The following is a 14,382-nucleotide window of genomic DNA, read 5'->3' as shown; positions in this document are numbered from 1 at the left end:
AATTTTTTTAATATATTAGAATGAGTACATTACAATATACATTTATTAGCACAAGTACATTATTATTTATGGGCTTAAAAACAAGATGCAAACAATCAGAATATTGTACCTGGTGGGGAGTGCACAATGTAAACATGAAACATATGCAATTACCTATATTGTACTGTGGTACAATTATGGAGGCCCTTCATAATGCAGAGGTCAACTGCCTGCTCTGCCAATAGTTAGAAAGGGCTCTATAGTATGCAGTGTTTAATAAACAGCTGTTTTTCTAAATTCTGCTGAGGTGAAATTCAGTGCAGTCATGTACCGTGATACGTATCGTATCGTGGCCTCTGTATCGTGATGCGTATCGTGACTTTGCTGGTGATACACAGCCCTAAAAATTACCCCATGATTTACTCACCCTCAAGCCCATCCTAGGTGTATATGACTTTCTTCTGTCATACGAATATAATCGGAGTCATATTAAAAAATGTCTTGGCTCTTCCAAGCTTTTATAATGGTAGTGAATGGTGGCCGAGATTTTGAAGCAAAAACATTTTTTTATTTTTTATATTTTAGCTCATTTATTGCATTCATATAAAATATTCATGATTTGCTACATATTTCACATTTGTTCAGGGGGAGAAATTATCAAATATGGTTGTGCATTTGTGCTTTTTCCATCTTATTATTCACTTCAGATTTACTATGTTAACCCAGTTTGACCTGTGACCTTTACTAAATAGCGGAGTGGTGCTCAGGCCAGCTGACCTCTGACCCCAGCCTTCATCAGGACAGCTGGAGACTACAGCTGGTCGCAGAGATGACTAACAATGCCCTATCACCTGCTGTCTTCCACAGCACTCATGCCATTAGTGTAATGCTGCCTGGCACATGTCAGAGAGTGTGTCTCCTCTCAAGTCAACACAAGCCTCAGCATTGTCATAATGCTGACATGTAGTGGTCGACCGATAAATCGGCCGATATTTGGCATTTTTCAAATATCGGCATCAGCCAATACGTTTTTCTGTTTGGCCGATGCATTCGTGGCGGGAGTTTTATTTTGATGGCGCTGAGAACGGCAGCGCCTGAGCATACAGTGCTCACATTCTCCCTCTTGTTCACTGTCATCGTTAACAGTTCTGTCCACGATTAGAAGTCTGTCTAATAATCAGAGAGAACTGTTAAAAAAAGCAATTAAAATGTATTCAAAAAAGTATTATAACGATTGCTTTTATATTGTTACTAATAGATAGGCAAACATTATAATACTTTCACGTTTGCCGTCAACATTCAACAAATACGCAGTTATATCATTTAAACAAATCTTTGAATGACTAATGAACATCTAATTTCAAAAACCTTGCAAACTTAGTCGAATCCAGCTGTGAGATCTTATGAAGTGTGCATTTGTATCCTGCACGATCGCGTGTACTCTGCATGATGGTCGGTCCGTGCGAATTGAATACGGACAGGAGGAGAGTTCAGCTTCATTCAGACGCGCGATCGACAAACTTTAAATTCGTGATTTCAAAGTATGCTGCGCTTCATGCTTTGCCCATTGTCATAATCATGTCATTTTCACTGTGTGCTGTATGTAAAATGAATGTTACCTTGGCTTTATTTGAAAAAAATGTGATTCCCAATGCACACAAACTTCCCAGAATACTGAGTGCCCTGTTGGTTACAGTTTACTTCCTTTTTAATTATATTTTTATTAAATATTTGTTTATTTGTGAAAAATACTTTGTCATTTAAAGTATAAGCATGTTTATTTTACACATTCATTTAATCCATTTTCAAATGATTTCAAATTTCTTAAATGTTAAATAAAATAAATTAAATTATATCTGCTTTATATTGGCCATCGGCCACCTTGCTTTCCAAGATATCGGCATCGGCTGTCAAAAAAAACAATATCGATCGACCACTACTCACATGTTAGGCAGTTCATCTGAAATTGATAGCAAAGCAGAGTAAAACATTTGACAGTCAAAGACATTTAAACCCTGCTTGCTTTGGGAGGCCTTTTAAATTAAGCTGAATTCACTTAAATTGCCACATTAGAAACCAGGAAGGAGACTTTTCTCCTTTTCCTTCCTGGTTTCGCATAAGAAGAGATGGTGACCGTATCAGCATCTGCAACTGATTTCCTGGCTGTTTTAAAGCGTTAATTGATAGCTTTCAGTCACGTGACCGGCTCGAAGACCTGGAGGGCAAAACATTCATAGAACTGCAGCACAAAACTACACATTAGAAACCAGGAAGGAGACTTTTCTCCTTTTCCTTCCTGGTTTCGCATAAGAAGAGATGGTGACCGTATCAGCATCTGCAACTGATTTCCTGGCTGTTTTAAAGCGTTAATTGATAGCTTTCAGTCACGTGACCGGCTCGAAGACCTGGAGGGCAAAACATTCATAGAACTGCAGCACAAAACTATCAATTTCCCATCTGTTTCACAGCCGCAAATATTTAGATCACCTCTCAAAAGAATAAAACAAAGGGATGTGAACAAAATGCAAGTTTTGACCATTTGCAATCCATATTAAGCACCCGCGGCAATATTTCAATCATTAAACAGTGCGTCAAACGTTGTAAAAACACTTAAAGTGCCTTAATATATTTAAAACAGTAATATTAAAAGATCAAATTCAGTAATCACTATATTAATGATGCATAGTTTATGCAAGCAGATGAGGTCGGAATATGAACACTGTCTGCTTAATGGTTTAGTGTTTTCCTTATAATGGTTTTCTATGGGAAACCATTTAACGTGAAACTTTGCGCATTGTGTTTATATTCTGGGTTCATATGCTTGCCTGTACAAAATATACATCATCAATAAGGTGTTTACTGAATTTCACCTTTTAATATCTGCGTTTTACTACATTACTACTAAATGCAAACTGCATAAAAATAACTGGCGGTCAGTGGAGCAAAGCTTCGTTTTGCCCTCCAGGTGGGCATTCCTATGAGTGTGTGACGTCACGTGAAAACTATCAGAAGGCATGTTGACCTTTTTGTGAACATTTGAATTGGTGTTGGCAGAGCAAAGCCCCGCCCCTTTCCTCTTTAATTATTGATTGGTGGAGACCAAATGCTTGCTTTCATCTAGCTGTTTCTGGTATCACAGGCTGGTTTCGGTATTAGAACGGAATCAGAGTGATCCGCTTGGGCGAGTGCAACACCCACACAGAGTTCTCTCTGCAGAATGGAAACTAGGGCAGCTGCTCAGAGGATCTGTGGAGTGTTTGGAGCTCCGATTCTTCACATGTGGCCATATGGGCTTTTCTTGCCACTGCAGAAACGGGGTCTCAGGAACCACTGATGAATCTTTAAGTTAGGGCTGTGCCAATATAATCAGATATGAATATATTGTAATTTATTTTCTCACAGTGTTACACTGATACTTATCCATATTTTTATTCATTGATTTGTTCATTCATATTTCCTATGGTTTAGTTAATAAAGAAGCAGCAGCTCATCCAAACTGACATTCCTCCATAAAGTCAGAGCCATTTCTAAGATGCGGTGCTCAAAATAACTAAATTGCTAACAGCATGAGAGACTGATATTCCAGATTTACTCGTGTCTCACTGATACACTGAGACTCTATGTCTTCATATATGGCAGATTTTCCAACACAATTCAGTTATATTGTTATGTATTGGATTGCAACATGTATTATAATGTGTGTGAGGTTGCTGATGCATACCCCTACTTTACACTAGCATTAAAAAGTTCAGGATTTGGTAAAAAAAAAAGTTTTTGAAAGATGTTTCTTATCCTCACCAAAGTTGCATTTATTTGATCAAAAATACAATAAAGTCAGCCATTTGTGGAAACCATCATACATTTTTTTTCAGTATTCTTTGAATAGTAAATATAAAAAAAACTGTATTTATTTGTTAATTTTATTTTTTTTTACAATGAAAACAGATTTTTGACTTTTGAATGGTAGTGTATGTGGTCAAGACACTCCATACCATGGAACAAAATGAATCAAGAACCAACAGAGAGTAAAATAAAACAATAATAAAAACACAAGGAAACAAACCACAGTGTGTCTTCATGTGTTTGTAACAGGTGACATTTCACAGAGAAATTCAGCCTGTATGATGCTGCGAGTGACAGAGAAGTGAATTTGCAAGAAAAATACTATGAAATAATTGTTATTTTAATGCAAAATACAGTTTAATAGCTGGTAAAAAATAAAAGCCAGTAATTCACACCCCACAGATTTTGAACTCCACTGGAATTTTGCTTTGCTACTGCACAGGTTGAAGGCCTTTGCACTTAAGATAAGCATTGTGTGTGTGTGTGTGTGTGTGTGTTTATGCGGGTTCAGAGAGAGAGAGAGAGCGAGCGAGAGAGTGGGGTGAGACTGAGACGGCAAGAGAGTGTGAGAGAGAATCAGGTTGTTTTCGTTCTCACACACACATTTGGTATTACTTGGAGGAATCCGAGAAAAGACATGTGGATTGCAGAATGAGCTTCCCGTGGTGAGCAGCTTCACAGTGATAACTTTGATCAATTCTCTATCGCACAACGCAGCAGATGCACATTCTCAGCCGGTTACCCATTTTTATTAATGCTGTCTTTTTCGCTTGTTTTCTGTTTGTGGTTGCATTTTAATTCCTTCGTAGAACAAATACTTGGCTTTCTATCTGCTTTTACAAAATGCAGTGTTTGTTTCCTGTACAAGAATCCACTTTGCACTTTAACCAGCAGTGAATCATTAACACAGAAGCAACACTTGCAATGCAAATTGTCTTAATGCTTACTAAATTCATCAAATAGGTTAAGCCTACAGTACAACATCTACTTTATTTAATATACTTTTTTTTTTATTTCGCTTTATTTGTATTTAATATAGACTAGTTTATGAACATCTAGGATGGCTTGTGAATGGACCTAATTGCAAATGTTTGCGGGTTTTCACGGTGTAAACTTTCTGTCGTTTGAGTAAATGCCATCAAGATAGAGGTTTGCATCTGGGCTGCGGTGTGGTAGTAGAGCATGTGATCTTAACACATTAGAGCTGTGGTGATCAAGCAGGTGGTACAGATTCAAGCCCAGCCAGTGACCTGATCTCATTCTATCTCTCTTTCTCCCTCGTATTTTTTTCCTGTCCCCTCTTCACTGTACTACTTTAATAAAGATAGAAAAGCTGAAGGCTTTGGAATATTGACATTATTTGGCAAATTAGATTAGATTAAACCGAATAAAAATGTTTTCATAAATTTCCACCAGCAAAGATTTGACTGTTTCTGGATTTTGTACCCTAACCAGGCTTTCTCATTTGTGCCCACATACCAGAGGCGAGCTCTGCCTTGCCCCAAAAGCCCGGAACACACCAAGCGGACGGTTGACCGCCAGGCAGTTTTTGTTCATCGGCTGACTTAAGTTTTCTCAGTGTGTTCGGCACGTTGATTGAAGTTGGTCCTCGTCTGCATTTTTTCGGCTGATTCGACATGTTGAATCGTCAGAGCTCGTCGGTCAGTCGGGCCATCTGATCATTCTGATTGGCTGTTCAGCTGGCGAACCAGTGCACAAGAAAAAACGCAGAACGTACGTGCTACTTGGCCGTCGGGTGTCGAGCGTCGGCTTGGTGTGTCAGGGCAACTTTGGACCCAGACACTGCCAACGTGAGCCGACCCCGCATTCTGCTTTCGTCGCCACTAGTTCGTCGGCTTGGTGTGTTCCGGGCTAAGTGAGAAATAAGTTGTCAAAAGGGCTTGTTAATAAATTTCAAGGTATAGTTCACCCAAAAAGGAAAATTCAATGAAAAATTTAAAATAATTAACTCAAATGTTTTTCCAAACCTGTATGACTTTCTTGCTTCTGTGGAACATAAAAGAAGATATTTTGAGAATTTTCTCAGTTCAAACGAAAACTATTGGTTACCAACATTCATTTGGAACCGCATTAGGGTGAGTAAATGATGACAATTTTTTGTGTGTGAACTATGCTTTTATAATGAAGATCTTTCTGACTTAGGCCTCGTCCACACGGAGACGCGTTTAGCTGTATACGCATACATTTTGTATCGTATAGGCGTTTCGTCCACACGGATCCGGTGTTTTGGGAGATTTTATAAATATAACCATATTTTTTTAAACCAGGTCCCAGAGTGGATAAATCCACTGCAAAAAACTGTCAGTGTGACAGTAAAAAATATTGCCTTTCATCGTTTTCCCAAAGACCCTGACAGGTAATTATTCTCAAAAGTGTAAAAATATTGTGTTTTGAAGTGGGACGTTGGACTGTCTTATGCACCTGCTAACTTTTAACTGTTTTTAGTCTAGTAGAAAACTTAAATCTTTTTAGAAACTGCAGGTCCTATAGAAACCATAATAATGATTTATATGGATATGACACCAAGTAATGAGCTTATGCAACTTTACACATTTACAATTACTATATTATTATTTACGATTACTCCACTAGGTCTGAAATATATATTGTATGTTTTAATCCCATGAACACACTACAAAAATGATGATCTAGATTAGAACATGATGCATTGCTGTGTCTCTGTTATAATTAAATAATTAAACAATTTTGGAGAAAGTGGCTGTACATGTTTTGTTTTAACGGAATTTAATGCAATACTGCAAAAACAGTTTACTGTCAAGCTGTTATATTCCTGTTATATATTTATTGTCCAACATTCCTAATTTTTCTGTCATTCATTTAATTTCATATGTTGGTATTAATTCAGTGTTTATAATGCTAACACTTGAACTTTAAATATTTTCAACCGAAACTGACATGGTTTCTAGAGAGCAAAATGTTTTGTGAAAAAAAGGGAAGACTTTAAAATAAACTATTAAAAGTATTTGATGATCACTAGTCTAGTGATTGTATGTTATTGTTGTCATCGTTCAGTCTATATTTCAGCTTTAATGTACGTTTTTTTAAACAAAGCAGCTGATATTTGCCATAGCGACAGCTAGAATCTAGTGGACTGCTGAGTCGCTTTCACCCCAAAATGTCGCAGGGTTGCTGCTGGGCGCCGCTATTGCGGTGGAACGTTCTACAGAGTTTCGCCTCTTGGTCTTCTATACTCTTTGCTAGGCATGCTAGAAACTTCCAGGCAGGTGTGTTGAGGCAAGTTGGAGCTAAACTGTGCAGGACACCGACCCTCCAGGACCGAATTTGGAGACCCCTGTGCTAATGCTTTGATAGAATTATTATTCATACTGGTTAGAATAACCAGTTGCTTCAAGAGTTTAGTGGTGACTAAGACAACCGCAACCAATTGGATTACATTCTCGTGTATCCCATTGCAATCCGTGACTGGAATTTAAAGTGACCGTTAAGTTGTTTAGAATGCAGTTTACAGTGTGCTTCTAACAAAAATTGGGTTGAAAAGATACATCTTCGACAACTCAAGTCCAGTAGTCTGAGAAAAACAGAGAATGAAAATGTCCCAGCAGGACAGTCTCTCTTTTTTCCTTTCTTCTCACCTACCACCAGTAGCTCATTCAGCATCACCACCCCTCAGCTGTGACCCCCATGACTCTCTCTTACTGCCTTTCACCCCTAACAACCGTGGCCCCCCTCTTGCATGACTCAAAAGCGGCTGTAACTGGATCCAGCCTCAGAGCCTTGGCCATGACGTCACCTAGTGCTGCCTTTAGAGAACCGGGGCCCCTCTCTTTTTCCGAGATCAGATATCCATGGCTTTGTGTCTGTGCTGTCAGCTCTTAAATGTTGAGGTTACTCGCGAGCATTGTCTGCCTGTTTTCCAGCTGATCCAAGGTCAGTTTTTTTTTTTTTTTTTAACTATGTAAAAAGCATTTTACAACTTTGTTTTGGAGAGTTTTATGTTTAGCTGAAAGTGGCAGAAAGATTTAGTCTGTTTCTTCATGCCTTATTTGTATTTATTTAGGTTTTATAGGACTTACAATAATTCTCACAATAAAAATGGTAGACAAAATGATATTTTATCTTGTGAATACTTTAAGTGCCCCTATTATGGATTTTTGAAAATTACCTTTCATGCATGTTGATTTGTGTGCAGATGCTAATGCAGTTAGCCTTGGCTATAGTGTGTGTGTGTGTGTGTGTGTTTTCTTTTCCCTATTCTACAAAGAATATCTATACTTTTTTCTGTTCTACAACCTCTGCATTTTGCATTAGATATGCTGGGGAGTCTTAAATGGGCTTTTCCATTTATAGCTGTCAGCCAACATTCCCAAGCTAGCACACTCATTTGGCAAGCATCCCCTGTTTCATAACCATACTCAGTTGTTAATTCTAAATACTTGACTTTAAAGTCTAAAATAGACTCTAAAATAGACTGTTGTTTAGAACTGTATTAATGTCTGGAACAAACATGCCACCCAGTGTTTTTTTCCCGTCAGGCAAAAAGGAGTGCTGGGACCAGTTTAGCCACAGATAACTGCTAATGCTGCCAAAAATACAACTTTAATGTCAACATAAAAATGTCAGTGCCAAAAGTTTGCCAGCAGTGATATCACTAATGTTTCTCCATAGAATGGATGGAAGTCTATTTTCTGTTTGCTGGCACCATGCCCTCATTCTGCCCCAAAAATCTGTTTGCCATTCAGTTCACTGATTATCAACTTCTTTGAAATTGGATGAAAAGCTGACATAAACCAAGTTGTGTGACTGTTATTGTGTTTCTTAATGCGATGGCTTCTCTTATCGCTGCTCCATCTGTACACCAAAACTTCCTGTAAGGAAATACAGCTTCTACCTTTAAACTGTATTAATATAGAGCGGGTGGTATTAATTAAAGTCTTATATCACAGTACGTCACAGTCTTGGTAATAGTATGTATCACATTATAGATCTTTTTGCTGGAAATTCAACAGAAAACTGTTTATATATATTAAATAACCCTGTGAAAAATCTTTCTCTTATTTGACACTTTATCCAAAAGATAATATTATTATTAAAACAAAATACAAATGCAAAATTACACTGCTTCACATTGTACAACACTTTAGTTAAAAACAGAATAATAAAAATAATAATATAAAATGGATTTGCAACAGCCTTTACTTCTGTAATAACTATTCTCTGCCATGGCTGTCTTTCCAGGTTGTTGGAGACGGACAGTAAGACTTTACGGTCTGTGAATGGCTCTCGAAGGAACAGTGGCTCCTCACTGGTGTCTAGTTCATCAGCCTCCTCCAACTTGTCACATTTGGAGGAGGATTCGTGGATCCTGTGGGGACGCATCGTCAATGAGTGGGAAGATGTGCGGAAGAAGAAGGAAAAGCAACTAAAGGTAAGCAGATAGATTATGCATCAAGCACTGTGGGCAAATCAGATGTATGCCACTTATTACTGAACATAAGGGTTTTCAGATATCATTATTTTATTTAATCACAACAGTACACAATAAATAAACATTTTATTGACATTTAGAGCAAAGCTGGAGCAACATCAATTATCGTGCACAAGCACACAGCTAATCAGATTTATTGCTGTTATAAGGTAGTGAAACACATTACAAAGAAGGTCATAAAACATACAACCCATTTAAAATATGTGCATGATTTACTGGTAGTGCTACTGTGTTCATGAATAAAGAAAATGGTAAATGTGCAGTGCCATTGCTGACTGAGGATACAGAGAGAGAAAGGATTATATTTTACTGATGACAGTCAGCTTAAAAGTTCGATATTAAATAGCATTTCTAGAGCAATTGTAATGATAGATTTGAATAATGAATATTCGGAATTTGGTATGCAAAATAAGAGTAAAAAAAAATAAAACATGGTGTGGGATGGGAAATGGTTTATAAGCTTCATAGTGAACCTAGCATATATTGTTTGTTCCTGGGTATGTAGCAACTTCAGCTGAAATATGATAATAAAATACAGTGGGGGAAAAATACCTATGATGAAAATTACAGGCCTCTCTCATCTTTTTAAGTGGGAGAACTTGCACAATTGGTGGCTGACTAAATACTTTTTTGCCCCACTGTATATATATTAGTGCTGTCAAAATTAGCGCGTTAACAAAATATTTAACACCGTTAACGCAGGGGCGGGGCTACGGTTGGCCACCTCACTCACAACTGCTGCTCTCTTTTTTCGTGACCAGAACCATCGTTTATTTAAACGCAGAACGTCTTTATGACCACATAAAATGGGAGATGTTTCAGACAAATGCTCCAGCGACAGGCGCGAGTCACACGAGCGCGGAAAATAAATAACTTTTGTAGCTTTAAGTATTCATTCATCTGTATTTAATTTAGAATTTATTGTTCGATAACTTGCTGAAGGGCACAGGTAAATATGACATTATAACAGGTTTATGTGAAGATTGTTTTAAGTTCACTTAAATTAGAAGTTATTTTAAGTAGTCTAATAAATGTTAAAAATTGATAACTTTGTAATGTTGAATGGCTAATCAATGGTTAAATATTAGGGGGAAAAACTATTTCATAGACATCAGAGTGATACTGGCCTTCAGTCATAAAAAAGATGCCATTATACAAATATAAAAAATATAATGTCTTTGTTGTTTCTACATTAATTTGAAGATTGAATGTGAAATTATTGCAATGTAAAAGTATTTTAAAAAAACGTTAATGTTAGGTGGAATTAATTGTGATTAATAACGATTAATTTCAGAAAAGAAAATGCGATTAATTAGTTAATTATTTTTAATCGATTGACAGCACTAATATATATATATATATATATATATATATATATGTATATGTATATGTATATGTATATTTATAGTTATATATCTCATACTATTCAAAACTATTCAACTTTCTCTTTCCAAAACATTCCTTTACCAACTACACAGGAGCTTCGCCTTCTGAAATATTTTCCATTTCCTCCTAAAATAACACTTCTGCAGTGTTTTACATATCCCGCTCTCACAATAACATTTCCCAAGAAACAATGGGAAAGACAAAATGATATAAACCTCTTAAGCAAATTTCATGGTTGTCAACTTTCCCACACAACATATTGAAAACAGTGAGACAAAGTAAATGCAGTTTGTGTTAAATGTATGACCTCTTAAGAGCCAAAGAGGAGGATCTCAGGCTCTTCTAGTAAAGCGGGAACAGAAATCTTTTGTACAACCTGGTATTCTAACAAAGACACATCTCTAGCACACCCCTAGAGTGCTTTTGAAGAATCTCAGTGCTGACAGTTCATGTAGGTGGACTCTTATCTCAGAACCTCACAGGAATCAGCCATCTGAGACCATCTACTACTGTGTAGATGAGCACAGGAAACTGCTTAATCGGGTCAAACATAATTTGGTTACAAAAACATAGAGCTATGCTGTAGAAATATCTGACAAGGTTTTATTTAGCAGCATAAAATTGTCTTATCCTGTCTGAAGTACCAACTAAACCCCCTGGAGAACAGCTGAATGCTGACAATCTTGGAACCTTGAGTAATTGTAATGTGTAATCCTTCAAATAAACTAGCATCTTCCACAACCCTGTAGATTTGCAGCATGTGTACTGGCTCTTAAGTTCAATCCTCCTGACTTTCAGTGTTAATATTTAAATCAGTGGTTTTTTTATTTTTTTTATTCTTAGGAACTGGTTAGGAAAGGCATTCCACATCACTTCCGAGCAATCGTGTGGCAGCTGTTGTGCAGTGCCCAGAATCTAGCCATAAAGGAGCAGTATTCTGAGTTGCTGAAGATGACCTCGCCTTGTGAAAAACTCATCCGCAGGGACATTGCCCGTACCTACCCCGAGCATGAGTTCTTTAAGGAGGACAGCCTGGGTCAGGAGGTGCTCTTTAATGTTATGAAGGTAGGTTATTAGGCACTTTTATTTAAGGCAACAATATATTTAATATCATCTTAGGACAAAGTAGTTATAGTTCATAGTTAGTTAGTTATAGGTGTAGTTCATGAAGACTATAAACCTCCAGATCTTTAACCTGTACACCACCTGACATCAGTTTTTGTTTACACCAGGAAAAAACCTAAAGGTCACTGAAGTTTTATTTTTTATTTTTTATAGATGAGTAGCACAAAGGCTTGTATGGGGGAATAACCGATCCAGTTCTGCTCTTAACTCAGCAATGATTTTATAACTATAACTTTTGTTTACAGGCTTATTCCCTGGTTGATAGAGAGGTGGGCTACTGCCAGGGAAGTGCTTTCATTGTCGGCCTTCTTCTAATGCAGGTATTAGCACAGGCAAAAAATATTCTTCCTATAAATCACTTTTATTTTGAAAACAAATGTAACATTTTTATTGCATAATAATAATAATAATAGAACAGTTATTACATAATAATTATTATTACTATTTTACAGCCAGTGATAGTGTGATGTATAATTGTTGCCGTCTCGCAGATGCCAGAAGAAGAGGCTTTCTGTGTGTTTGTGAAACTGATGCAGGATTACAGACTGAGAGAGCTCTTTAAACCCAGTATGGCTGAACTTGGCCTCTGCATGTACCAGTTTGAATATATGATTCAGGTCAGTGACTGTCTGCCGAAATCAGATTTTAATTTGCTCCTCATAAATCTATCAAGCTTAGCTTACTGCTTATGTCCATTGCATACTAAATTAAATTACTATGCTTTATGAATCATAACCATAGCTATTGCTTTCTCCTGGTGATTTTACAGTCTTTTTTGGTTTCTCCTTGCAGGAGCAGCTCCCAGAGCTCCATGTGCACTTCCAGGCCCAGAGTTTCCACACCTCCATGTATGCTTCATCTTGGTTCCTCACCATCTTTCTTACCTCTTTTCCTCTTCCTGTCGCCACCAGGATCTTTGATATATTCATGTGTGAGGTAAGACTAAATGGTTATCATTCTTTCTCTCTGCCTCTCATTTTTATGTAGTCATGTGTTTTGCATGCTAAGCTAATTTGAGAATACAACACACTGATGGATTTCAGTGGTCTGCTATTGCCCTCTGTTGGCTCTTTATTGCTGCTGCAAATATTTTTGGATCTTGAGTTTTCACCAGTAGGTGTGTCCTTACAGGGTTTAGAGATAGTGTTTCGCGTGGGGATGGCCATCCTGCAGATGAATCAAGCTGAGCTCATGCAGTTGGACATGGAGGGAATGTTGCAGGTGGGGTATTTATTAACATTTTATTCTCAAGGATAAGCTCACATTTAACTTAATTATAGCTGCTATGCTAGCTGATACTTGTCTCTGTGGAAGCTATCACACCACGGTTAGAGTCTAGGGTTCTAAGTAAATGAATTCGTTTTACAAATATACAATTATTCTTTTAAGCAAAATACAAAAGTTCTTTAAATTTCTTTGAGTAACCATTGGTTTGCAGATAACTGAAAACCTGTTTCAAATATTAAAACATTAATGTTTGTGTAAATTTACTGTTTAAATTTTTTTTTTTTTTTTTTTTTTTTTTTTTTACTTTGGAATAAGTTTTTTTTTATGTATTTGAAAGAAGTCTGTTCTGCTTAAGCCTACATTTTTCATTTGATTGAAGTAAAAACAGTGATATTGTGAAATATTATTACAATGTAAAAGAACTGTTTTTTATTTCAATATGTATTAAAATGTTTTTTTTTTTTCTGTTATGGCAAAGCTGAATTTTGAGCAGTCAGTACCCCAGTTAAAACAGCTGCTTGAGATTTTTTGTGGAACCTGTTATATATCTTTTTAGGATTCTTTGATGAATAGAAAAATCTAATAAATGGCATCCTTGCTAAATAAAATATATATATATATTTTTTTTTTACTACTTAAAAAAAAAAAAAAGTATTTCTTACTGCAAACTTTTGAATGGCAGTGTATCATGGTTTCCACAAAAATATTAAGCAAACCATTTTCAACATTAATAATAGTAAGAAATGTTTCTTGAGCACCAAATCAGCATATTAGAATGGTTTCTGAAGTATCATGTGCCACTGAAGACTGGAATAATGCCTGCTGTAAATTCAGCTTTGCCAACACAGGAATAAATAGTAGTGTATATAATAATAATAATAATAATAATAATAATAATAACAAAACTAATAATAATTATTATTATTAAACATTAATATTATAGTTTTGATATTTTTACTCTGCAGCACTTTCAGAAGGTCATCCCGCACCAGCTGGATAGTGGACCAGACAAAGTCATTCAGGCTGCTTATCAAGTCAAGTACAATGCCAAGAAAATGAAAAAGTGAGTGTAAATGATGTAACATGATTTTTATTTTATTTTTATTTTTTTAAGTATGTTTTTGGACATAGACGATTGCTGAACCGTTTCTTTATGCCTTCTCAGATTGGAAAAGGAGTACACTACAATCAAAACCAAAGAGATGGAGGAACAGGTGGAGATCAAGGTGAGACAGACGTCCCACTCCTAAGTGCATTTTGCTTAAATTATGCCTTTCTGAATATTTTTGCCACTCTTCTTAGTATTGTTATTCATATTAGTATGCACTTATGGA

General features: G+C 36.5%; 1 protein-coding gene across 5 annotated transcripts in view; it reads left to right on the top strand.

Moving 5' to 3' along the window:
* LOC107566483 (ecotropic viral integration site 5 protein homolog) overlaps positions 1 to 14,382 on the top strand; it is a 72,623-nt gene that overhangs the window by 25,023 nt on the left and 33,218 nt on the right. For 4 of the 5 annotated variants that reach the window (XM_016251947.1, XM_016251946.1, XM_016251945.1 and 1 more), the window contains exons 3-10: positions 9,061 to 9,250; positions 11,540 to 11,761; positions 12,067 to 12,141; positions 12,313 to 12,438; positions 12,614 to 12,757; positions 12,953 to 13,042; positions 14,014 to 14,111; positions 14,214 to 14,274. In XM_016251947.1, the coding sequence (XP_016107433.1) occupies positions 9,061 to 9,250; positions 11,540 to 11,761; positions 12,067 to 12,141; positions 12,313 to 12,438; positions 12,614 to 12,757; positions 12,953 to 13,042; positions 14,014 to 14,111; positions 14,214 to 14,274 (1,006 nt within the window). Of the gene's footprint in view, positions 1 to 4,436; positions 4,488 to 9,060; positions 9,251 to 11,539; positions 11,762 to 12,066; positions 12,142 to 12,312; positions 12,439 to 12,613; positions 12,758 to 12,952; positions 13,043 to 14,013; positions 14,112 to 14,213; positions 14,275 to 14,382 lie in introns of those variants that run through there. The other variant, XM_016251948.1, reaches the window with a different exon arrangement.

This window comes from Sinocyclocheilus grahami, unplaced genomic scaffold, assembly GCF_001515645.1.
Source record: "Sinocyclocheilus grahami isolate Dianchi unplaced genomic scaffold, SAMN03320097.WGS_v1.1 scaffold1078.1, whole genome shotgun sequence".
Classification (NCBI taxonomy): domain Eukaryota; kingdom Metazoa; phylum Chordata; class Actinopteri; order Cypriniformes; family Cyprinidae; genus Sinocyclocheilus; species Sinocyclocheilus grahami.
The sequence above is the reverse complement of the archived record's forward strand: the minus strand, read 5'-3'. Positions and strand labels throughout refer to the sequence as shown.